Source organism: Cololabis saira, chromosome 8 (assembly GCF_033807715.1).
Source record: "Cololabis saira isolate AMF1-May2022 chromosome 8, fColSai1.1, whole genome shotgun sequence".
Taxonomy (NCBI): Eukaryota; Metazoa; Chordata; class Actinopteri; order Beloniformes; family Belonidae; genus Cololabis; species Cololabis saira.
Genome location: NC_084594.1, coordinates 16,452,470 through 16,478,666, shown reverse-complemented (window position 1 = coordinate 16,478,666; position 26,197 = coordinate 16,452,470). Strand labels below are relative to the sequence as shown.

Below are 26,197 nucleotides of genomic sequence, written 5' to 3'. Positions count from 1 at the left end.
GTGAGCATGTCCGACACCTGTTGCTCAAGGCAAGGCAAAAATAAAATCTTAAGCTAATTGATCCTGTTTCTAGGCAAAATATTTTTTGTGTTGCAAGCATTTTGAGCAGTATTGTTAAGGAATATCAATTTAAAATTTTAATCTAGCAGTGCAGGGCAGTCACACAAACACACCACTTAAAAAAGAGAATTTACAGTATGTTTATTATCTGATTTATGTTCAATATAAGACAAAGAGTAGTTGGTTCTTCATCTTTTGTCTCTTCCATCTGTTTAAAAACATATTTGTTCATTAATCCGTAATACACATCAGTTTTTTGTCAACACCGTATGTTTTTGTTCATTTTTGAAAAACATTTTTATTCTTTGTTCAGTCTATGTTGTTTATGTAATGAACGACCATCTGATCTACATCCTAAACAAATTATTTTTTTTCATTTTAAAATTAAAAACAAAGATTGAAAATGCAGACATTTAGAAATCTGGGTTTTCAGAATAGTGTGAAATCACAACATAAGTTTATATGAATTTTATTACATAGCAGAGTAACTAAACACTATACCGACATACTTCAGGACTTTAGATTCTTGTTGGACTGGAAGAATTAAAATTGTATATTTTTGAGCGTGTCTGACGGAGTTGACAAATCAAGTTCTAAAGTGATTCTTTTTTAAAGTGTTTTTATTTAGAACCTGTTCCTTTACATGGTTAAATAGCTACTCTACAGAAATATACAGTATGCCTGTGCTTAAATAAGTGAAAGTTGCATTTTAATTATTTGCTGACTTAACTGATTTAGGAAACTAAATATAAGTCAAATCATGATATACAGCAAAGTATAAGACATTTTTTTAAATTAAATTTGATTTTTTTAATGTAAGGATTTAATAGGCAAATAAGTTTTACCTGACGACGCTTCAGCCCAAACAACCAAAATGGCTGCCGCTTCTTCCCCCCTCCCCTGTGGTCAGTTATGGTTGCTAGGCAACTTCATAACGCCAAAAAGGAAAAGGAGACGGCAGCAGAGGAGCTGAAACCACACACAACAAGGTAGGTCCACACGATTTTCTTACACATTTCTGCCTCTGCTTAGTTAATAAAAGTAATATTTTCTCACTATATATCTATCTTGGTAAATAAAATCCTTAGTTATTGACAAGGGGTTATACAAGCAGGATCAGGTGTAGCCTAACAGAGCTGAATGCCACTCACTCTATTTGCCTTTTGTCTTGTTGACATGTAGCTGCCGTGGAGTGTTGAGACATGGGGTCAGAGTCGGTGAAGGTGGTGGTCAGGTGCAGACCCCTGAACGACAGGGAGAAGGCTCTCAGCTCAAAGGTGGTGCTGTCCATGGACCTGCAGCGCTGCCAGTGCTTCATTCAAAAACCTGGAGCACTGGATGATCCACCCAAGCAGTTCACCTTCGATGGCACATATTATATCAATCAAACCACTGAGCAGATGTACAATGAGATAGCTTATCCTTTGGTGGAAGTAAGCTGCTTTTCATACTTGCAAAAGCAGTGGGTTGGGTCACTGGACATACTAATTTCTACATTCATCATTTGCTTTACAATTTACTGTCAGTCCTGGAGATTCACAGGTTTTCCTTCTTTTTTTTTTACAGGGTGTCACTGAGGGATACAATGGCACAATTTTTGCATACGGACAAACTGGAAGTGGAAAGTCTTTCACCATGCAGGGGGTGCAGGAGCCTGCAGCCCAGAAAGGTGTCATCCCACGGGCTTTCGAGCACATCTTTGAGAGCATTCAGGTAAGTCGGAGAGCTCTTCTCCCCCCGGCAAAATATTCATAAACATGATGAAAGACGTGCGCAAGTTTTCTTCTTTATAGTTAAGTAAGTAAGTACATTTTATTTATAAAGCACCTTTCACAGACAACTGAATGTCACAAGGTGCTTCACAAAAAAATAAAACAATATCAATAATAACACAAATAAAACACTACAATAAAAGTAGAAATACGATAAAAACAAGACATTACCAATAAAAGCTCTTAGAATAAAAGTACATAAAATCAACATGGTGGTCATAAAACAACCATCTCACTACTAATGTTTTAAAGCTTGGAGAAACAAGTGGCTTTTAATTTTGTTCTTAAAAGCATCGATGGAGTCCAGAGAACGTAGAGACAGTGGGAAATAGTTCTTCCATTACAGCTTTTTCTGTTATATTTTTTCTTTAGTCTTTGTTTTAAGTATATTTTTCTTTGCTTGTGTGTGACACAGTGTGCAGAAAATACAAAATTTCTCATGAGGGCCTGTTACCTGGAGATTTACAATGAAGACATCAGAGATCTCTTGGGAGGTGACCCCAAACAGAGATTGGAGGTTAGTGTGTTATTTCAAAAAATAAATCCAGTGTGTGTAAAAGTACAAGCCTAAAGGATTGTTATTCTTTGCTCAGTTTCTTGGACTGCACAGACAACTTATGCTTTGTGCACAACCCTTACTGCACATGTTGGCGTAGTGACCTAGAAGCACAGTTGATGAATGAGTCTCTAACGGTTTAAGGCGTTTGAACAGGCTGACAGATTCCGTGTTTGTGTGTTTGGTGATTGATGAATGGACAGCTGAAAGAGCACCCGGAGCGTGGGGTGTATGTGCGGGGCCTCTCCATGCATACTGTGCACAGTGTGGAAGAGTGTGAGAGAATCGAGGAGCAAGGCTGGAGCAACCGGGCAGTGGGCTACACGCTGATGAACAAAGACTCCTCCCGCTCCCACTCCATCTTCACCATCCACCTGGAGATCTGCAGCACTGGTGAACACCGTCAGCACACAACATTTATAGAAAAACTAAGTGACTAAGCCATGTTTGATTTGAGTTCAAGTTTTTAAACATATAAACTTGTTTCTATCAGAGCAAGCCACTCACACTATACAGGACCGTCTCAGAAAATTAGAATATTGTGATTTTCTGTAATGCAATTACAAAAACAAAAATGTCATACATTCTGGATTCATTACAAATCTAATAAAATATTGCAAGCCTTTTATTATTTTAATATTGCTGATCATGGCTTACAACTTAAGAAAACTCAAATATCCTATCTCAAAAATTTTGAATATTCTAGAAATCTTAATCTTAAACTGTAAACCATAATCAGCAATATTAAAATAATAAAAGGCTTGCAATATCTCAGTTGATTTGTAATGAATCCAGAATGTATGACATTTTTGTTTTTTTAATTGCATTACAGAAAATAAAGAACTTTATCACAATATTCTAATTTTCTGAGACAATCCTGTATGTCTCTAGCAAATCACCATCAATCCCCCTAAGCTTTTCTTTTTAAGTTAGTTTTCCTTCAAAAACATGTTGCATGTGGACTATCTAACAGTTGTCAATATATCAAGGTGTTATTAACTATTTTACTTAGAAAAAAAACTGTATGTTAAATTTTGGATGCATGCATCAGAAAATCAAGAATATATAACCAGTCTTCAATGTTTTTGTTTAGTTGTCATATTTCAGGATGTACCTGAAAGTTGTTTTTTCTCTTCATTTACTCTGTCACCCCAAATGTTCAGACGCAGCTGATCAGGATCATCTACGAGCAGGAAAACTAAACCTGGTGGACCTGGCAGGAAGTGAGCGTCAGTCTAAAACCGGTGCGACTGGCGAGCGGCTACGGGAGGCCGCGAAGATCAACCTCTCCCTCTCGGCTTTGGGGAATGTCATCTCTGCCCTGGTGGACGGACGCTCCAAATACATCCCCTACAGGGACTCTAAGCTGACCAGGCTGTTGCAGGATTCCTTGGGAGGAAACACACGCACGCTTATGATCGCCTGTCTCTCCCCTGCAGACAACAACTACGAGGAAAGTCTGAGCACATTGCGGTACGCAAACCGGGCTAAGAGCATCCAGAACAGACCTAGAATCAACGAGGACCCCAAGGATGCTCTCCTCCGAGAGTATCAGGAGGAGATCAAGAAGTTGAGGGCCCTTATCTCGGGCCAGTTGGGGACTGCTGACCTTTCAGGTGAGTGATAAATTCTGCCCTTTTGACTTAAGTTAAACGACAGCTATTTTTTATTGCTTAATATCTTGTTCCACTTGTGGATTGACTTTTCTTTTCTCTTCTGTTTTTCATTTTGTTAATCTTGCAGCTCTGCTGACCGGTCAGTCCCCAGCTGTTCCTTCAAGGTTACAATCCAGCACTCCTGAAGCAAAGAAGGAAAAGATTAAAGAGGCAAACACCGACTATTCCCACACCAATATATCACTTCACATCCAGGCGTTCATTGTTTGAGAACCAGGTGATTTATGGTTCCTATTCCACTCTCTCCGTAGGAGTACGAAGAGAAGCTGGCCAAGTTGCAGGCCGAGTACAATGCCGAGCAGGAATCCAAGGCGAAGCTGCAGGAGGACATTGCTGCTCTGCGGTGCTCGTATGAATCAAAGCTGTCTCATCTGGAGAAGACCCAAGCCAGCAGGGGGAGCTCTGTCCACAGGAATGGTAAAACAACTAAATGAAGGCTTCTGCTGCTCATCATTGTGTCACACTTTCTTTGGAAAATGCTTGCTATTTTTTCCTCTACATGTATAGTGAATTCCTTTTGTATTCCTTCCTGACATTAGTGAACTCCAACTGTACAGAACACGCTGAGGACTCCATGTGCCACAACACAAATGACGCTACCTCTCTGGTGAAGGTATGACCCACTGCCACACGACCACTGAGACTAAAACACACGCTGTATCTTTGAAATGCATTGTGAAAGCACAGCAATGGATCCAGCTTATTGAATATTTCCCTATGTTGGTGAGCCAGCCTGCGGTGCCTTGTGCCTCAGTCGCTGACCGAAAAGATCCAGATCGAGACCAGCTCCTGCAGTCAGCTGATATCAACACAGCCAAGCCCCTGGACCAGAGACATGTCCTGGAAAGGTTTGTATGCTTCCATAATAAACAGACACCCCCTCTCTTCCTGTGCGTGTGTGTTTGTGTTCTGTTCTCAATGTATCTTGGATATTACAACCCTATTTTCAAAACAGTTTGAACACTATCTACCCACGCGGCACCACCCCCTTCCTCCCCATCCTCCCCCCAGACTGTGAAGCCTTGGGGTAACACTGCCGATCAAATGTTTAAAATTAAGAACTGTGTCGTATTAAGGAAAGAAAAATTTGGTACCAATACCTGACCTAGGCTGTTACTGAGTACTGATCTGATGCTGATTTCTTATTTAGTGTCCAAATGTCTATCATAAAGCTGATTGTCTGCACTTTTTCTTTTAATTGACATGAAATATGATCAGTAAGTAAATAAGTAAATACTTCCCGATACTGACACCTGTACTTCCAGCAGTATCTGCAAAAATGATCAATATTAGTTTTTGTATCAGTTCTAATTCTCTCAGAAGGTCCGGAGATCTTTGGTAGTCAATCTTAAATTTTAGCCTTGTCCCTTGCAAAGAGAGTTTTTAAACACTTTAAGAGGCTCTTTCTTTGCAGATTCATGTCACTGACACATAACAGCAGGAAACAGGTAGTCTGCATATTGGAAGGTCAATGGTTCAATTCCAGGCCTTGTTCTCCACATGATGAAGGGTAATTTGTGAAAGATTGTGTTTGTACAATCAAAAAAGCATTGCATAACTCATTTGATGAATCTTTGTAGACTAATAGAGATCCGTATGAGTGTGTGTCAATGATTTTGTAGGGTAAAAGTGTTTTAAATGGTCAAAAGAAGAAAAAAAAACACTATATAAATCTAATTAAATGCATTTACCAATTAACCTAACGAGTTGCACAATGCTGCACCAGGTGTTGCCTTTTAGTCTTATTTATTTTTCCATTTTCTTTTCCTTTTTTGTGTGTCATTGCCAACAAATTCAAGGTGGCGCAATATTTTTCATCAAATGGTAAAATGTCTCCCTATTTTAGAAAATATTTAATATGTTCTAATGTAAATACAATATTTTGATTTGTTAGGTTTGCAAATTATTTGCTTCCAATTGTATACACATTTTACATGTCTTCACTGTTTTGGAAGAGAATAGAAGTTTTACAAACATTGTGACAAAAACAAGGCGCTAATTTACTTTAAGCTGCAAAAAGCGGAACAGGTTTTGTTTTACATCCTGTATAATACGAAATCTAATAAAACCTTAGGCACTTCATGGGTTTCAGATAGATGCACACATGTATCATGACACGTCCCGACCATGCAGCAGTTTTACTCCTCCACTTCTCCTCAGGCTGAAACAGCTGGAGCAGCAGGTGGTGGGAGGGGAGCAGGCCAGGAACAAAGAGTTACAGCAGAAACACCGGCAGAGGAAGAAGCTTGCAGACCAGAGAAAAGTCCAGCTCATCCAGGCTCTGTCAGAGGACAGTGAGGAGAGTGAGAATGTGCTGCTGGATGTCTATAACTCCATCCAGGAAGAAGTCCATGCCAAAAACCAGATACTGATGAAAGTTCAGAGTAAGGTGGGTCACAGCAGCTACACGATAAATGTGAGGATTGAAAGAAATTCAGATTTGGATATTAATAAAAAAGCAGCATGTGGAACCTTTTATATTAAAGCTAAAACTCTTGTGGTGGTGTATAAAGACAAAATAATAAAACAAACTTTTGGACCTGACCGTATGCCCAAACTGACCCAAATCAGTCAAAACTGACCCAAAATTCAGTGGTGCTTATACACTCAAGGCCTGGAAATAAGTGTTTCATTGACTTTCTTAACCTGAAAAACTAGGCTGCTTCTTTTACTTCTGGGATTTACAGATTTGGTGTGTTTAAACTAGTTCTTTTACTGCATGTTAAAGCACATGATACATATTTGACAACATTGTTTTGGACATAATAGCACAGAATTTGAATGTAGAGGCAGTTTATACAAGAGAAATTGAAATTCAAACTGCAGTCTACAAAGCTTTTTTTAGTAAATCAATTCAAGCAGCTTCACATTAATAAGAATCACATTATTAATCTTTTGTAACAGCTGAAAGCAGCCAAAGTGGAGATCGGTGACCTGCAGGCTGAGTTTGAGGTGGAAAGGAAGGACTATTTGTCAACCATCCGACGGCTGGAGAAGGAAGGCCAGCTGCTGAACGGCCTGCTGGTGCGTATGGTGCCCCTGGTGCGTCGGGACTGCAACTACAGCAACTTAGACCGCATGAAGAAAGAAGCCGTTTGGGATGAGGACAGTGGCATTTGGAGGCTGCCAGATGTGATGGTGCAGAAAACAGCATTGCCCTCAGGTGGTTTTATAATCTATGCAGCTGCAATATTGTAAATTCTGTTTCTTTCTTTGTAGATTTCTGTTGTAATACTGTTTAAATTGTATTTCTTCCCTGGAGCAGTGGCTCCAAAGCCTTCAGCACACAGAAACTCGGGCCCTGACGCCGGAGAGCCATGTTTGGTGTGTGTCTTCATACATCGTCTTTTGGTTAAACACAATCAAACACAAAGCGAGGCTTATAGCTGTTTGTCCTAGCAGGTGGAAGAGGACAGGTACAAGGAAATGCTGGACAGAAGTGACAGTGAGAGCATTGCCAAAAACTACTTCAAGTCAAGGAGAAGCAGCCAGCTGCTGGCAGGTGATTCCACACAGGGACACGGTGAGTCAAAGAAGATCATACAAACGTTGCATGAACAGTTCAGAAAGCTAATTGGGTCTTTTGCAGAATATTATTGCATTCTCACTGTGGAATAGATTTTCTCCATAAGAGAGATATTAATTAGGACACATTTAAACATAAGTCATCATTAGCTTCCTTTGTGGGATTAATTAAGTATTGCTGAAATTAATTGAATCATGTTGAGTTTGAAGAACAAAAATAAAGAAAACAGAGAGCACTACACTTTACATTGAACGTATCAGGTGTACTAAAAACTGACAATCCAATTCTACCCAAGAATGGTTACAGTTGAGACGACTTTGCAGCGGTGTTAAACCAACCCAGCTGTTTCCCTTCATGGTGTTGATCTTCTCCTACAGCCATCCATTCTCCCCCGCCGGGTAACATGACAGCTCAGCTCTCTGCAGGCCCCACCGTCAACTCAGACCCCGTCCTGCCCCGGCCCTTTCGCCTTGAGTCCTTGGGTGTCTCCACGTCTGGTGGAAAGATAAAGCGCAAAAAAAAGCAAGCATTGCATCCATAACGATGGAACTGGAGAGGATTTGTGCACTAAACTCATTTCACTTTGACTTTGGACCCCAACTGATCCAACAAGTTACAGTAAACTATCGGGTAAAAAATGTTTTGTACCTACTGCTAACCAGAGCATTAGCATTTAGGAGTAATTTTCGTGGAGATTACAAGCATAATGCTCCGCTTGAAATTTGACACTGTACTTAAAAACATTTCACTTGTGTCATATTCAGTTTCTATCATTTCTAATGGATATTTTCCTTTTTTTTCCTTTACTAAGTACTTAAAACTCTGAATCTGTTGCTTTCATGAAGTTGATCAAAATCAACTTCATTTGCTTTAGTTGATCACATGTGCCCCCTGTGTGTTTGAGAGCAGAAGCCTGACAACAGGCTGGTAAGTAAAGGCTTATTAAACTTTAAATCATTAATGGTAATGAAAACGATCTCAGTCATCTTGTTCAACCAGTTCAGTGTCTTTGCAAACGTCTGAGTCTATAAGAAACGGTTTAGGTTGTCAAGACAGCAGGAAGTAGAGAGTAATCTCATGTTACACATGAACTCATGAGTGAACCTTTAATGCTTGAGTTGAACAAATGTGACTTTCTTGTTAATCATCATTAAAATTGATCTGAGTGCATTATTAAAGCATCCTGCTGATCGTTTGTTTGAGAATAGTTTTTTTCAATATCTTGGATGCAGACCTTTGTTTTTGTCATTTTTTTTAAACAAACATCGCTGCACCTTAAATACTAAATTAATTTCTTTCAAAAACTGATAGACTAAGTCTTGTCTGCAAGGCAGTTCTCTACATGTGGCCTGATTCCTTCATCTGTAATACTTGAACCTTACCAGGTTTTTTAAATGTGATACTTTGGCATGCAGATACACACTCACGGGGCTGTTGGAGTCTCCTGCCTCGCTGAACGATAACACTACATTAGGCCATTGTTAAAATATCCTGCAGTAATTAATAACATACTAAAAGAGCGGCTTCCGCACTGTTGTGTCACAGTCATTAAAATATGCCAATGAGATAAACTGTTGGGGATATGAAGAAAAGGAAAACACAGCCCTAAGCTGGAGCAGGGCTTTCGTTTGGAGGCGGTGCTCAAGATAATCGGATAATGGAAGAAGAGCTGAGCAGGCTTTCTCATCAACTGAATGGTGTGTAAGATGAGTAGCGAGGAGCTCTGGCTCATAGATGTTCTGTAATGGGAGCGCTGTAATGGTAAAAGAGCCCGTGGGTTATAAGCCAATACAACAGTCAACATGAAATATTCAAGGTAAATTCATAGAAATAAGGTTCCAGAATTTAAATTGCGAGCCGAACTTTCTCACAGAAGCACAGGGACTCAGCGCATGTGTAATTCTGTATTTGGACTTTGCAAAGATAAAAGCTTTCAATGTGCAATACATTACATCCAAACTATTTACGGTGGCATTTATGGAAATTACAGAGTGCTGATATATTCATATCATTTGTTTTTCATCCTGGATTAACAGTTTTTAGAGAATGAAAGCAAGAACATGTTTACATTTCTAAGAGCATATAACCCACGTTTGCAGTATAAATAAAAGTGGAAAGGAACAGAGGAGGCATTGATATAAATCATGTAAGATCTTGCAGTTGATTAAATACTGCAAAAACACCAAAGACACAATTCTTTTTAAATGTTATAGTCAGTAATAAAAAAATGCATAGATAATCTACTACTTTACATTGCAGCCCTGGTTTTCACTAAACAAGAAAACTGTAGGCACATCTGTGAATATGAAACAATCGACACAAATTCAACTGATTTCAGCACATCTCTGTACGATCTTTGGCTAATTTAACCAAATCAGGTATTGCACCTACAGTAAATGTTATGCATTAGGGCTGATACAAAGTGAGACTGATGAGATGCAAGTATAGATGTCTTAAATACACACACAAAAAAACAATGGAACTGAAAATGAAAGCATGTTATTTAACCCTAACTGATGAACTTTTTATCTACTAATTCCTGAAATAACCATGTCAGAAAACATCCCGTTATTTAAAATACATCCCTCTGTTTCAGAAAGCTCAAAATGATTTGTCTGCATGAAGCAAACAAATGATGGAGATAGTTGAAACTATTGAAACTGAGTAACAATCTGCTAAACGTGTAGTAAAAAAAATCTGGAAGGTTAGCGGTGAATCATCATCTTTGAGGAAGAAATATTTCTTGATCTAACCAATGTTTAGTTAGATCTAATTGAAGAAAATAAATGGCAGAACTTGTAGCATTGCGACTAAACAACTGTGCAGCCTTAGGAAAACTACTTATCAGTGGTATTAATTGGGGGAAAAAGGCTGGGGATCATAAACGTTTGGACTCACATTACTTCCCCTGTGGGGGAAGTATTATGATTTGGGTGGTTAGCTGTCAGTTCAGTGAGATCTACCAAAAAGTTGAGGTCAACTTCATATACAATAACCAGGTTTTCTATTAAAACATTTTTTCTTCCCTGATGATCCAGGCATAATCAAGGATGGCAATGTCAGGATCAATTAGGCTCAAACTTTGAAAGGTTCACAGAGAATGAGACATTACTTTCACACGTGGATCACAGAGTCCAGTCCTGACTTTTACACAGTGTTCCACCATCCACGTGTTTGTGGGATTAGTGCAGCTCTGGATGGATTTAAATGTTCTGACATTACATACACATACAAATAAGCAAAGCAAATGTGGGCCGTAATAAAAGTCAAAGTTGGTCTAGCAAAATTAGTTTGTGGCATTTTTTTTTTTTAGGGTGGGGGTCGGCCCTGTATAGTCTTAATTACAAGTGCTAGTACTTCTTGTGAAGTAATTTCTTCTCTTTATGTTCTTCTGCTTTGGTTTTCAAAAGTGCCAAGTGCAAAATTCCTGCTGGAAACTCTGGTGGGTTTCTGATGGTTCTTTCTGCATTACTGCGTTTACTGGCTTCAGTTCTTCAGCAGTCCAAGCTTTCTGAGAGCCTCCTTGCGATCGGCGCCCATCCCCGGCACCACCATCACAGTATATCCCACTGAGTTTGAGGGTTTTTCAGATGCAGGCTTATCCGTCGTTGTGGTTTTCACCGGCTTTGCTAAGAAGCTGCGTTGTGGTTCAGGAGCGTTTCCGTTGATTGCGTGGTAGTCAAGACTAGTAGAGCGCTCCAGACCGGCTCTCTTCAACACACTGGACTGAGCAGGGGGAAGGGATTCTGACAGAGGCTGCTGGTCGTGTCTGGTGTGGTATTGGAAACTGGCACTGGTGTGGAGAACTTTACTTTTGGGTTCTGTGGGACCCTGAGAGAAGTAACACGATGGGCTTCTTGAAGGATTACAACGAAATGGATCTCTGGCGAACCTTTTGGATGTTGGATCCAAAGAAGGGTAAGATTTAGGAGGAGGAGGAGGTGGACCTACCACCCCGTCTTCTGGCTCTTCGTCTTTTAAGAGACCAAGCTTCTGCAAAGCTTCAAGTCTCACTACTTTGGGATCCGTTGAATGCTTGACACTGTTTGAAAAATGTGACGCTGCGTTTCCTTCAATTTGGGTTTTCCCAGGAATGTTTACAGGAATTTTGGTGGGTTTTGGGGGGACAACGGGGGGCTCTGTCTTAGACTTGGAGACCTCAGACTGGAATTTTTCAGATCTTTGGAAATTTCCAAAGTTCGGGTCTTTCACTGCGGCAGAATGACGTTTATCAAACTCTATGGTGTGGTCCACTGAAGGACATAAAGGTGTCTTCTTTGTGGAGGCATTCCTCCGTAAATGATTTAGTGCATCGTAGGACAGAGGTCCTCTAAGTAAAGGAACTTCAGCTGTCCTGAATGAAGGGTCTTTGGGTTTTGTGGAGGCGGGTACCGCGACATTAACCTCTGAAGGTATTGGTGGAGGTTTTTCGTTGTGTTTGTGAGCAGATCTGTAATTCTTCGGCATGAACTGAGACATCCCTGTAGGAGAGACCGGTTTGGTACAGGTACCAGAACCCAGAGAACTGCTTGCCACAATAAGAGGGGTCGGAACCAGGTAGCTCTGCATGGGATGAGTGTCAACATTTTTCTTGATTTGTTCCCTGGAAGCAGGTTTCTCTGAACCTGAAAAACAAATTTGAAGATGTTTGCTACGAGAAATAAAAGGTATCCCTCTTCAAAGTCCTTTAACTAATAATGCACCACTAATCCTACACCTGTCCTCACGGATTAACTCACTGTTGAACTTGCTTTTGCTCATAGAGGCTGAGAGGTCAGCGAGTTTGGTTTGCAGGTTTCCAAAATTGGGCAGTTGGTCAGGTTCATCGTTGGATAGTCCACTATCCTCCTCGGCATCCAAAGACTCAATAGTCTCTTCCAGAAACATGATACAAGCCTTTTCCTCCGCAGACAGGTAATCTAGACTATCATCGCTCTGAAATGCAGACAAATTGATGGTGAAACAAACTCCCAAACCCAAAAGTGGCAACGTTTTTTTCAAGTCGAGCAATGGAGACACACCCTTGGCTTTATGGTTTCAATCTGTTAGCGGCATCATATTATCTTAACAGCTGCAGTTATGATGAACTGCAAAAGAATTATATAGTTTCTTATATTATGACAGTAAACTTGGTTTACTTACACAGCCAGAATTGCCACTGACAACACTGTCGCAGCTTCCAGCGCTGTCCATGCTAGTCATAGTCTCCATTCCGGTGCCACCTGGCCAGGTATCGCTTTTGGGCATCTTAGTGCTCTACTTATTCAGAGATAGATGCACAGGCAGCTGCTTTAGTCTATGAAAACAGAATAAAGGAAAACTTCTATTATAACTTTTAAAGAAAGGAACAATTGTTTGAAAAGAATAGTCTGCTTACTGAACCAGGTTTCTAGACATGAAACATGGGAATAGTCTGTTAAACACCACAAGCTCACTGTCTTACCTAGTGACCACATTGTGCAGTGATTTGTAATATTTGCAAAAAGGGCCAATCTAATAAATCATTGATAATTTATAATAACTTTTTGGTTTATAGATTTTCCATATTAGTCTTAGTTTATGTAGTTTGCAGTATAATTATAATTTTAGAGTTAATTTGACACAAGATGTAAAAATATTGCTAATGAAAGCTACCTTCCTCAAACTCCTCTCTCTTAATATAATGAATACTCATGAATAAAGTATTCAGCGGTAAAAGCTACGTTTTGGTTCTTAAATAAAATGATTTAAGGTGTTGCTACACTGGCTTTTATTTCTGAGACAAATTATCTCATTTAGTCTATTGACATTAGTCAAAAAGATGTTTTTGTTTTTTTTTCCTCTGAGTGAATATTTAATGTATAAATATCATGGAAATTACAGAACTGTTTTATTTAACTACACATGTACAGTCATTTCTTTCAGGCAACATCAAAGGTATGAAATATTTTGACTCTAAGGAAATGGTTTGTAAATAACTGCTGATAGCAACTTTGTTTGTTGATGCGTAGTTCTGCCGCATGACGTCAGAGCCAGAAAAAAGCACAAATAAAAACTGTTTTATTGGGAAGTGAGCTGTTTCAAAACATATGTCAGCACAAAAAACAGCAAAGGCGTAAACGCACAACTGTACCAACATTGCAAATATATGGATTTTTATTGTTTTATTGGTTTTACGCGTTCATGTTTTATATTTGATTTTTACGCGTTTATAGGTCAGTTGTGTTTTACTTGTTGCCATGTTTGTGTTCAGCACTTTGACCAACTGTGTTGTCTTATATAAGATCTTAAGTGCTGTAATATTAAAATGTTCACCCTTCTAGCAGGTGCACACTGGCAGTGATGTTCAGGGATGTAATGTAATTTACTGACCATCACCACTTTGGTAGTGCCTTAAAAACTTCATGTAACATACCGTTTATTTTCCATATTTTGACAGAAATATTTTGTCTTCACACTACGGACACTTCTGTGACACTGTGGTGTGCCTGGAATGCACAACATCTATAAACGTTTGCCCACTGACAGGCTGTCATCGCTGCGTGTGACAAGTCTCTAACTAGTCCCACTGCATGTGACTTGGATTACAGCACACATGGCACTCCTAATCTTCCTTCACCGGATCAGTTTAACTGGACATGGAAGCCAGCAGCAATGATCTACTGAAGGCTATACGATACACACTTTAACCACGTGGTCTTACTATAAAATCCTCGTATTAGGATATTTTGGTGGTCCTTCAATAAAATTGCCACACAAAGCATCTCCCTGATACTTCATATCCTGCAAAACGCAATTACAAACTAAAGAAACAGGGGTTTTACAGCTTTTTGAGCTTGTTTTCTTTATTTCTTTATAAAAAACAGATTAAACAAATGTCTTTGTTACTCTTATATAAGGGAAACTGGTGTTTTAGTATAAAGACCCCCTTTTCTGATTATGGAGCGAAGAATTTGACCTTGGGATAAATTTCGACACCTGATAGGAAAGGGGTTCCAGATAGAGTGAAAGAAGCACAAAAGCTATCCTGTTCTCTGCATGAGCTGCCCTGTCACTCCTGTCCATAACTTTAAAGCCCCCACCGCCCCCTTATCTGTCCCCATGGGTCCAACTGCAGACCTACGGGAAAGAATCTGACTTTTTGAAAAGATTTATTATGATTAAACCTGACACAACCTGAGCTGATCACATGAAAAACGCGAGTCAGTAACAATTACTGGTAACTGAAAACCTTTTGATGAATTTGGATCATATCTTAGACTGACAGATTGTTAATGACTCTTATGTGCTGTGCCTCCATTATTATTCCAAACACCTTTATAAATGTATCTTGATGAATATAAACAAAATACAGTAGCCAAAGTAAAAAAAAAATTAGATAAGCTTATCACTTGAAAACTATGATTCAGAGGTTAAAGCAATAAAGTTAACCACCACATTTACCTCTGGTCCAGTCACAGGAGACTCCCCCCACCCAGTTTGATTGTTGCTGTAAAACAGCAGCTGGCCGGGCTGCTCTTATCTATATGCATTGTTTGACGAGGATTATATAACCAACTGAGACATTGTTCATTTTCTTCTTATTTTTTTTAAGCATGTATTTATCACTGGAGGTGTTAAGTATATGTGTGTTAAGTGTACTGCTGCTAATACTGAGTTTCCCCATTGAGGGAGTAATAAAAGGACTATCTTATCTTATCTTATCTTATCTTATACAAAGACATTGCACCACAAAATAAGAGTTTTGAGAGCAAAACATTTTAACCCATTGTGTATATAATAAATATGACACGAAACACAAATACAGATGTTAAATTAAAAAAAAAAAAATGAAGATTTCTTTAGGTCAAAATAGTTCGACTCAGCTGATATTCATCTGTTGTGGTGCATGATGAGTATGCAGGTACTTAAATGTGCGTAATACGCAAAAATGTCCTACCTGTGCGGGTCGCGGAGGCGTCTACAGGTAGAATCCTCATCCTCCGATCTGGTCACGACTGAAGGCGACGGGCGCGCGACGCTCCGTGACACCTGTGTGGACGTTGTGCGCTAAGCTTCCAGCCAATCAGAGAGCAGCATTCTCATTAAGACCGGACAGGAGCCCTCGGCGTCACCATGGCAACAGCTGCTGTGTTTCACACGCTCGGGTTTAATTAGGTCGTCGTGTTAAATTATGATTAAGTGTTTAACGTGTATGAATATTATTATCAGCCTGTCTTACTTCTAGAGGCAGATGTTTTATCTGCTCATGATCAAGTTTGACTCTACATTTGGGAGGAAAAACATTCATACACTGACACAAATACTGTGCTTTTTCCTTAAAAAAAAACATTACTGTTTACTCAAACGTACTCCTAAATTAGACTTACCTGCTGTATTCTACTGCTCTTATTTTTAACAGCTTGTGCTTTTTTATTATTTTACTTCTTTTCTTATCATCTTATTCTTAATTTTTTCAATCTTATTTGTTATTTACTGTCTAATTATGTCCTGCCGCTTTTATGTCAATGTAAAGCACTTTGAATTACCCTGTGTTGAATTGTGCTATATAAATACATTTGCCTTGCCTTGCCTTTTTGTACTTTTTGCATGAGATTATTATGTAGATCAAGAAAGACTAGTTTTTGTATAAACGACTTAATTTTATGTATGTAAATAATACATTTTGCAAGTACAGTCAACTCAATTGTGTTAAGTTTACTTTATTTATCCAAATGAATTTGACTTTAAAAAGAAAAAAAAGAAAAAAAGGAAAAAAAAAAAGAAAAAAAGGAAAAAACAAAAAAAAAAAAAAAAAAAAAAAGGAAAGGAAAAAAAAGAAAAAAATTAAGTTGACTTTACTTGCAAATTAGTTTTGTTCATACTTAAAATTGAGTAGTATATCTTGATCTACATAAAAATCATGCGAAAAAGTCGCCTTCATTTTTTAAAAGTAGATCAAGCAAGATATCTTTTACTGTGGTGTTCTACTTAAACAAATAAAGCATGTTTCATCTAAACGTTGGTCAATCTGCCCAATAGATTAAAATTGTTAAAGGAAAGGTAAATACAACAAGATCATTGCTTGTTTGTGTGTAAATGAAAATATTGCGTGGGATTACATAAATACTGCTTGTTAAGGAAAAAATGCACAATGTTTTGTTTTTTTGAACAAATGCAGATTAGGTTCAAAACTAGATGTATTCATGTAAAGCAACAAACTTCATTTTTAATTGTTAATATCACAGATTTAAATGTTATATTTACATACGCTTAGATTTATTTTTTTCAGTGTATGTGCACCTAACGGTTCAATCAGCCGCAGAATCTTGTTTCAAAATAAAAAGCCAGAAAATGTAAATTATGAAAAGAAATGAACAAATGGAAATTGTGAGGCAAACTTATATATAGCTTAAAACAAACAAGGAAAAAAACAGTTTTTCAATAATCAACGTCTCTTATAAAATTGAAGATGTCACTAAAGGAAACCAACACTTTCCTTTTTTATACATGGGTTCTTCTTACTGGCAGCGGATAACAGTGACAGTTGGTCAACAGTGACTAAACAAAGCTGTAATCTTATTAAGAATGGGTACCTTAAAATAAAATCTAGCGTAATCCTGGAATTACGGCATAGAAAGTGTTTTCCCCCACCCAGGGACAGTGTTTGTTTATAAGTTAAAACATTAAAAACAATAAGAGTAAACAGATATAAATCTATATTAATAACTTATTCAAAATGTATATCTTGCCTTTGTTCCTGAAAAATAAATAACTAATTTGAAAAAGCATAAAAGCAGCTTTTGTTTAAAAGGTTTTGCATTTTCTGTTCACATACTGCAGCAGACAATGTACAACAAGTCTGACTAAAACTATGACAGTTATCACAAGAATGAAACAAACTTGTAACGCAGGTTTGTGAGTAAATGTGCCAGGAAATCGTTCATACAAAGATTCATGCACAACATTGTTGGCTATCGCTTTTATTTGTGACCACATTTAAGAAAAAAAAAATCAAGTAAATCCAGTTCATCTATAGTACTTTGTGTGCAACATTCATTGTTGTTAGTTGTGAGAACTTAATGCAAACCAGCCATTCCATTTCCATCTCTATGCAACCTGATTAATCCTTAATCACTGTTAAAAATTAAACTACCAAACATAAATGAACATTTTGCATAAAAACAGACAAATCTTGCATTGCCTTTCATTAAATCCTACCACCATTTGAGTTTGAACTTTTATTTAAAACAATCATGTCACCCCCTTTAAAACGTTTTGTTTTTGGCATCCACGTGTAATCAATACTGTCATCAAATACTGCTCCTGCATTGTGAGGCCACAATGAAAAGTACCTTTAAAAAATGTTAAAAAAGGAAAAGAAAAACAATGATCTTCATGGCCTCTTCCACTTTTGACGTGATTTTTAATATTAGGTGCATGCAAAAAGATGTCTAAAAATGAGAGAATATGTTTCCAGTTGTGCAAAACATACAGTGAAACAGTGTTAATGTCTGCATAGCCCACAATACATATTAAACCAATATGTGCTTGTATTCATAATTCAAGAAACCAACTTAAATAGTAGAAGAAAAGGTAAATGGTTGATGTTGATTAAAAAAAAAAAAAAAAAAAAAAGGAAAAAAAAAAGTACATAATGCAAATTGTCCCTGAAAAGTGAATGCATTGAGTAGAACAGATCTCCTCCAGCAAGTCTTGGATTTGTTTCAGATTTCTGATCAATGCACTGCACAGCTTTCCTTGATTTGTTACACTCAAATGCCTCAATTTTTCCAAATGCGCAGCAATTGTTCTTACAGCAAAAGAACAAGCATAACGGCAAAGTAGCACGGCTGATCTAACTTGAACCACAATTTTCTCTATGACACTATACTTCAAAATGCTTAACCTCAGTCTTGGTGGCCACTGTTTAATAAATTCAGTTATAACACTAAAAGCACATGTGTACATGGATGACTCCAGCTTAGAAATAACACATTACACATTGAAAAACTGAGTCAAACCAAATAGTCACATTATTGGATGAATTTCTAAAATCTGTCCACAAAAGACAAAAATTAAAATCATAAAAACCAATATGATGAGTAACAGTCATACTTGCTGTGCTGTGATTAAGACAACAGTACATGGAATCACATTGCAGTGCAAATAATTCGTAGTGGTTGTTTTACACTCTATGCAGAGCTTTGTAGTGGAACTTTAGCACATCCAAGTTTAGTCTGACATACGTTTGCCAGTGGCTATCTGGTGAATCTTTCCCTCAACACATGTGCCACCATTAGGTTTATCTCAAAGTTAAGTAACCAGAACAAATCAAAACAAACTCTAGGAATTGTTTGCGAACTTTTACTGATCCCATCTGAAACAGACTAACACAACTTTTTTAGTGACATTGGAGCACTTCAGTAGAGTTTCTGACTTTTAAGAGATTTCAGCAGTTAAAAAGTAATACTGAACATGTTTGAGGTTGAACAGTGTGTGCAGATTCTCCAATAATGTCACAGGGTAATGTGAGGTAGAGGATCACACAAGCAGACGAACCAACAAAGTTGCCAGACAGAGGGCACAGGGGGGTTTGGTGGTTGTTTTTAACGACTCAGAAAACATCATACAACTTTCACACTTCCCCAAAATTGGTGTGGCCCGTTTCCTTGGCATGCTCACGGGCCTCCTTTTGTCCCACCAGGCCCGTCTGGCATACCATGCAGCGCAACGCAAAGCGGTTAACGTCTGTGAACTGCCGCTTGCGGCGAGCTTCGTCCGCCAATTCAAGGGCCTGGGCCAAGATTATGTCATCTGTGGTGGAGAAGATAGTTTGAGGCGGCGTGTCGGAACCGGGGATCTCTTTCTGCAGCGGGTCGTAATGGATACCGTCATAGATGAGCATCACGCGTTTGTGGTAGCCGGCATCCTCCCCGAATCTATCTACTCGGACAGTCTGAGTGTCTACCACACAGATCTCACACTGGTAAAACTTGGACAGGATGGAGACCTCGATCGCACCTCCCCAGGTATCGTCGCGTTTTATCCAAGCGCAGTACTCCTCGTTGGTTTTTCCCAGCACCGCTTCAGAGTAAGCCGCAGGGTCACTCGACACTATCTGGGCAATAAGGCCACGCATCTCTGGGGCACAAGTGGGTTCGTACACTCCCCCCTCCACGACATAATAAACGCTGGTGAAAAGGCAGGAGTTGTCCGCTGGGACAACTCGACGTGCCAGCACAGGTGAGGCTTCCAGGTGTGGTGATTTCACAATGGGTGTATTCTGAAGCTTTGGCTTGTTTTTCTCTTCCTCAACAATGAGTGTGTCTCCTGCAGGGGAGAACACAACAGTGACACATCAATGACACAACACTGTTCTTCTTGGTCAGACTTTGGTTCAGAAAACAAAGAAGGTAAAACATTACTTTATATATCAATGTGAGTTTTTTGCCTATACATGAAGTAGGATTAATAGAATCCAATAGATCACCTCATTCACAAATTCAGAATGGGTTCAATTTGAAAATCTTTAAAATGATCAATTTGCATTTCAACAGGTTAAAGAACAAAAGTCACTACATAAATGTATAGATCTGTCCCAGCAGTTCTGATCCTTCGTACAGATAATCCTGGACTTCTGAAGTACCAGAGACCAAGAAGACACTTCCATCGAGAAAGCATCCTTTTTCAGGAAAAAAGGGAAGTCCAATTGCGTTGTTTTAAGCCTTTGAGAACTGTCTGCTAAGGAAAGGTTTGTCTTTTCATCACCAGCTTGTGTTGATGAATACAGTTGAAAACACCATTGAGCGTTTTAAAAGCGCCATCTGCAATATACTACATATAATACTTGTAGGCAGGGTTAAAAAGAATTGTCACAGTCAGCATTTCAAAATGACAAGGTGGAGGAAAAAAAAACAAACAAACGCGAGGTTGAATAAATGGAGCTGCATTGCGAATTCAGAATATGCGATAATGTGGCTGCTGTGACTTAACATCCATGCTGGGATTCCACAAGCAGACCAGTTCTGGTCTAGTAACTTTTTAGTCACTATAATCCTGCTCCCCAGCCCTGGCGTAAGTGGTTCATGATTCTAGGTCAGCTTCTAGGTCAGCTCAGAGTTTGTGCAGCTCTATAACCAGCTTTTTCCTTCTTTTTCAAGTTAGGAGCTGCTTTTCTGAGTGTTAAAATGCAACTAGTTTGAGATTGAGCTCTGGCTCCAAACAAGGACTGAAACTGCATCAGTCAAATAGAGTAAAGGTTTACATGTGGCTTAAATTTTTCTTGTATGTGATGCCTATAAATCTATGAAGCATTCCTTAATTATACTGTCATAAGCTTGAGTTTCTCGGGGAACCTTTCCACCGTGTGTTTGAGCTGTCTCAAAAGGAATTACTGAGCTTCTCTCTAGTATAAAAATGTTTAATAAGCTAAAAATGTTTAATAAGCTCTTTTTTTTTTTTTTTTTTTAAATTGAACTTAATATATTTGTTTGCTGATTTTGAAATATCTACTTAAATTCTAATAGTGTCCACATTTAATTGTTTAAAAGGTCAGCCAGTCATAGAAACCAATTGTAAGATGGTTTTGAGTTCTAAAAATAATTCAATAATTCAATAATTCAAATAATAAATTTGACTCAAGTGAGCTGAAAAAAAAAATCCTTAATACATTTTGTTTTTGGATGATTTAAAAACATTCTATTTTGTTCCTGAATGTTGTTTTCAAGTCTAATTTATCTACAACCCTCCATGAACATTATCCCAGTCATTGTACTTTTATCCTAAAAAAAAAAGCTTCAGGCTATTTGAGAAAATAGTTATATACAATAAACAGAGAATTTCACAGCATACCTGATTTGATTGGGTAGTCCTTTAGATGAGCATCTCCATTTCGAAGATCAAGGCTGGATGGTGGGTAACCAACCATTATTTTTTGCACGTCACAAGGTATCCCTGTCAGCTCCTCCACCTTCCTCTTCAACTCCAGCACACAGGACTGATGAGTCAAACCCTGCATTATGTGGCTCCCATTTTTGGTCTTACAGCGAAGCCGCAACATCCTGCCTGCAAAAACACAAGATGGTGAAAATTTGATGTGCATTCATTATTTCATAAGAACGTTTCTTATTGTCAATAATAATTGTTTGAAAAAAAGTTATCATCATCTGCATTTGTAAATGACTACAAAAACCTAGGTGGTGTTTATAGGATAAGCTGCTCATAATGCTAAAGGAACAGTTTTTTTTTTTTGTTTTAGTTTCCTTTGATTTTGTGATATTGAATAAGACAACCAGGTTGAGGCTATATATTTTTTATTTTTTTTTTACACTCATCATCTTTTCCTGATTTTTTTTTTAACTACTTTTTTAAACTACAACGTCAGTACTGGTAGTATGAGGCGACACCTGGACCCTACAGAGGTTGACCAGGCAGTCCAACTCCTCACAGTCCATGAGATCAGTGATGTCTTGATCTGGCATCTTGTTAGGAGCATGGCTGACCTTGTCAGGCATACATAGAAGCACATAACAGGGCCAGGCACAATACTGAAAACTACTCTGAAATGCTACAATGAGATTTCAGCATATTGGACAAGCCTGCTTACAGTTTTTTCATGTTTTCACTTTGATTTTCTTGGTGTTTTTGAGTTCAGCCCTTGGTAGGTTGTTAATTTTCATTTCCATCCAAGAATGTGGTATCCTTTAATTCCTTACACATTACTCAGTCCATAAGTACAGACATCCAGCACAATTTATTTATTTTTTTAAATTTCCACTGATATCTGATGTGGTTATCTGACGTTCCTTTAATTTTTTGAGCCATGTATTAATATCCCATCATATTGAAATTACTTCTACTGCCATTCTAATATAAACTACCCATGATATGTTTTAAAACATCTTTGTGATTGAGAGATGTGGCAGAAAGATCTTATATTCTATTCTATTTGTTGACGCTTTTTATTTAAATGCATCGATATCATTCTGCATGTATAGTGTGTGGGATGTTACCATCCTCACTTATTTGACCTACAGTCTATTTCTCTACCACTGACTGATTGGCTGCATTTTGGTCCCAACAGACGTGTTTTCTTGGACATTTTTCTCTGTGTAGCAACCTGAAGTTGCAGACACTAACCTAGTTTCTCAATTGTGGCTGGTCACTTAAAACGTTTCTGTTTAGTAAAGCCTCTAGTTAGTGTAAACTCTAGTGTGTTAGTCAGTAGTCATAGCTGTGGCTGTAGAACAAGACTACAATACCACATAACTTTGTGGTAGATATATAGGCTATGCTGCAGGGGGGCACCGGCATGATCCACTGGGCGGTGCACCTCACCCTTCTCTCTTCCATTTTTTAGTTTAGTTTTTGCAGTCCCCCCCTCTGATCGTCCCACTGCTGCTTCCACATGTCTGTATAGATGTCCCAGTTGGATATCTACTGACATCCTGACCTGCAGTCCCGTCCTCTGACCACCTCAGTGTCTGCTGTCCACATCCGTTTATATAGTCATCCTTGTAGTCCACCAACCAACCATGTATCAGTCATATTTACATAGAACTCTTAGTTCTCCTGCTCTACCCAGATATTTATTACTAATATATCTTGTCTTTTGTACCTTTTACAGCAGTGGTCACCAACCCTGGTCCTCAAGATCTACTGCCCCGCATGTTTTGGATGTTTTCCGACCTCAGCACACCTGATTCTAATTAATGATCCTCATTAGCTTGTTATCAAGGTCTGGACAGTTCTGTTGTTGACACAGCTCCTTGTATCAAGCTGTGCTGAAGCAGGAAAACATCTGAAACATGCAGGACAGTAGATCTCCTTTTAGAGTCCTATAAGTATCTGGGAACTATAATAGACAATAAGCTGACATTTGAGAGTAACACCAACTTAATTTACAAGAAAGGTCAGCAGCGTCTGTACTGTCTTAGAAAACTGTCCAAATTCCATGTTGATTCATCCTTTATGTCCATGTTTTATCGCTCTTTCATTGAGTCTGTATTAACTTTTTCTTTCATTTGTTGGTTTTCATCACTTAGGGTAAAGCAGAAAACTGTTCTTACCAAGGTGGTTAATGTCTGTAGCAAAATAATTGGCTCTGCTCAGGTGACTCTACAGAACCTGTATAACAAACAGCTGTATAGGAAAGCAAAAACTATCCTATCAGACTGTTCCCATCCTCTACACCAGTGGTCCTCAACCTTTTTTCAGTGATGTACCTCCTGTGAAATATTTTTTTTGCCAAGTACCCCCTAACCAGCGCAAAGAACTTTTGGTTGTAAAAAAAAAAAAAAGACTTAAAACAGAGCACTGTGCCATCAGTAACTTATTTATTAAATATAAAAATATTGCTGCTATGCTTCAACCACGACTCCATCGTTGGTCCAAGTGATTGACAGGTGAAGCCAGGTGGCATTTGACAGGTTAGGTGAAACCATCCCGGTGTGGGAGATACTCTGGGGTTTTAGGATAATAAGTTATAAGCCTACTCCTGAAGATAAAATTCATTTTATGAATTTAGACTTATATTTTCCTCAATTATTTATGAAATATTTATTTTTAAAGGATTTTTGCATGGATGCTACTTTTTAAATATATGTATATTTTAAAATCTCACGTACCCCCATTTGAGAACCACTGCTCTACACCAAGAGTTTCAGTTTCTTCCATCGGGTACATTGCTCAGACTTCCACTTCTCAAAACTAACAGATATAAACATTCTTTTGTACCTTCTGCCATCTCCCTTCTCAATTCCATGAAGAAACGGTAGCTGTTGTGGGGCTTGGATTTTTTTTTTACTATGTGTATATGTCTACATATTGCTGCAAGATTAATTGCCCCATTGGGGACAAATAAAGTTATTGATTGATTGATTGATTGATCTCGACGACCACGGATTTACAGTGTGCCTGTGTCTTTCCTTTCTCTGTCTGGTCTCTCTTTTCCTGCTCTGCCCAACTGGCCAGAGTCCCCCCTTTATGATCCAGGTCCTGGTCCAGGTTTCTTTCCTCCTAAAGGGGAGTTTTTACCTGCCATTGTTTATGTTTAAGTAATAATTGCTCGGGGGTTCTGGTTCTCTGGAAAGATCTTAGACAACTTCTGTTTTAAAAGACGCTGTATAAATAAGATAGAATAGAAGTGTAGGATAACAGCAGCGGTTACATGGGCCTGGCAGAACAACTAGACTGCTGAGACTGTGAGAAAAGTGGAAACAGCTGATCAGGTTCAGTTTCTTTGTTCCAGCATCAACAGCAGCAGCACAGGCTAAACACCAGCTGGTAAACTAGTTAATTCAGGGCCACACTGAGCAAACTACGGTTTCAATAATAACAGTTCTAGTCTAATAAAACATAGTTACCCTAAAGAATGAAGATATCTGAAGAAAAACAGCTGAGCGCGTTTACAAGAACCACGTTATCATCTGCTACTGTTAGCATGCTAACTTAGCGTTGAGTGGATAGTTCGTATAAAAACTAAATCCGCAGACGTTTGGGCTTTGATAAAACCGTTGTTTGACGACTCACAAATATTTATAAATAAGCGGAGTTTTAACCAACTCTAAAGCGAGGGATTGTGTTTACTAACCTGCCGGACCGACGATGCGCTCGAACTGAGGAACTGACGTCGCCGTGCGTCGTGACGTCATCACGCTCCCTGGTGGGTAAAGGCTGATTTATGGTTCTGCGTCAAAACGACGCCGCTCCCTGCAACGTACGGTGCGCGTCGCCGCGTACCCTACGCCGTAGGCTACGCCGTCGATTTAACCACAAATCAGGCTTAACCCGTGTTGATGGTGGACGTCTGTGTTCTGTTGGGTGACAGATGATACAAATAGTATTTTGTGGGCTTGTAGTGGCCACTCACGAGCAGGACACTGTTTAACTGTTTAGGTTAGAATTCACAAGAATCTAGCCGTTATTAACGATGTGTTTTCTGTTGGTGTTCTGTTACCGTTGGTAACTTAAACAACAGAAAACACATCGTCATCATTAATAACGGCTAGATTCTTGTGAATTCTAACCTAAACAGTTAAACAGTTAAACAGTGTCCTGCTCGTGAGTGGCCACTACAGGCTCAGATTAATATTTGTCAACTACTTTCTCAAATTACCCCCCCCCACAGGCCCACACACACAAAAAAAATAAATGAAAATAAATAAATAATAATAATAATAAAAAAATAATTTGAAGGAACAAAATAGTATTTTAAGACCACAAAATGCCAGTTCCAGGTCTCAAAATGTTAATTTGAGGCCACCCCCCACCGAAAAAAAACCAACCAAAACACACAATAGGGCTTGGTCACCAAGGTGCATTCTGGGACGCGGCGGCCGTGTTGGCAGCCTTGTGAGTGTAAAGGCTGAATTAAGGTTCTGCGTCAAACCAACGCAGAGCACACGCCGTCACCGTGACGCTGTCGTGAACCCTTCGGACTCCGTCACTCCATCCGTCAGTGGTGTAAAGTAACGAAGTACAAGTACTTCGTTATTGTACTTAAGTAAGATTTTTGAGAATTTGTACTTTTATTTCATTTTTCTGTACTTTTACTTTTACTTCGTTACATTTTCAAGGAAAAAATCGTACTTTTAATCCGCTACATTTAAAATTGGACACGTCGTTACTCGCTACAAATTAAAGCCAT

At 38.7% G+C, this 26,197-nt stretch overlaps 3 protein-coding genes across 3 annotated transcripts; 1 reads left to right on the top strand and 2 right to left on the bottom strand.

Moving 5' to 3' along the window:
- The first annotated feature begins 1,262 nt into the window (after positions 1–1,262).
- Positions 1,263–8,261, top strand: kif17 (kinesin family member 17). The gene is made up of 14 exons (XM_061726927.1): positions 1,263–1,493; positions 1,627–1,773; positions 2,248–2,349; positions 2,592–2,781; positions 3,552–4,004; positions 4,132–4,214; positions 4,316–4,481; positions 4,604–4,677; positions 4,797–4,912; positions 6,225–6,453; positions 6,969–7,227; positions 7,327–7,388; positions 7,467–7,587; positions 7,968–8,261. The coding sequence occupies exons 1-14, from the start codon at positions 1,263–1,265 to the stop codon at positions 8,129–8,131; spliced, it is 2,397 nt and encodes a 798-aa protein (XP_061582911.1). The 3' UTR covers positions 8,132–8,261.
- A 732-nt stretch (positions 8,262–8,993) lies between these two features.
- zgc:158258 (uncharacterized protein LOC791186 homolog) lies at positions 8,994–15,561 on the bottom strand. The gene is made up of 4 exons (XM_061726926.1): positions 15,509–15,561; positions 12,733–12,886; positions 12,330–12,525; positions 8,994–12,215 (listed from the first exon to the last, which is right to left on the bottom strand). The coding sequence occupies exons 2-4, from the start codon at positions 12,835–12,837 to the stop codon at positions 11,077–11,079; spliced, it is 1,440 nt and encodes a 479-aa protein (XP_061582910.1). The 5' UTR covers positions 12,838–12,886; positions 15,509–15,561; the 3' UTR covers positions 8,994–11,076.
- A 1,954-nt stretch (positions 15,562–17,515) lies between these two features.
- yod1 (YOD1 deubiquitinase) lies at positions 17,516–25,204 on the bottom strand. Its single transcript, XM_061726925.1, has 3 exons — positions 25,142–25,204; positions 21,403–21,615; positions 17,516–19,881 (listed from the first exon to the last, which is right to left on the bottom strand). The coding sequence occupies exons 1-3, from the start codon at positions 25,200–25,202 to the stop codon at positions 19,187–19,189; spliced, it is 969 nt and encodes a 322-aa protein (XP_061582909.1). The 5' UTR covers positions 25,203–25,204; the 3' UTR covers positions 17,516–19,186.
- Between the last annotated feature and the right edge of the window lie 993 nt (positions 25,205–26,197).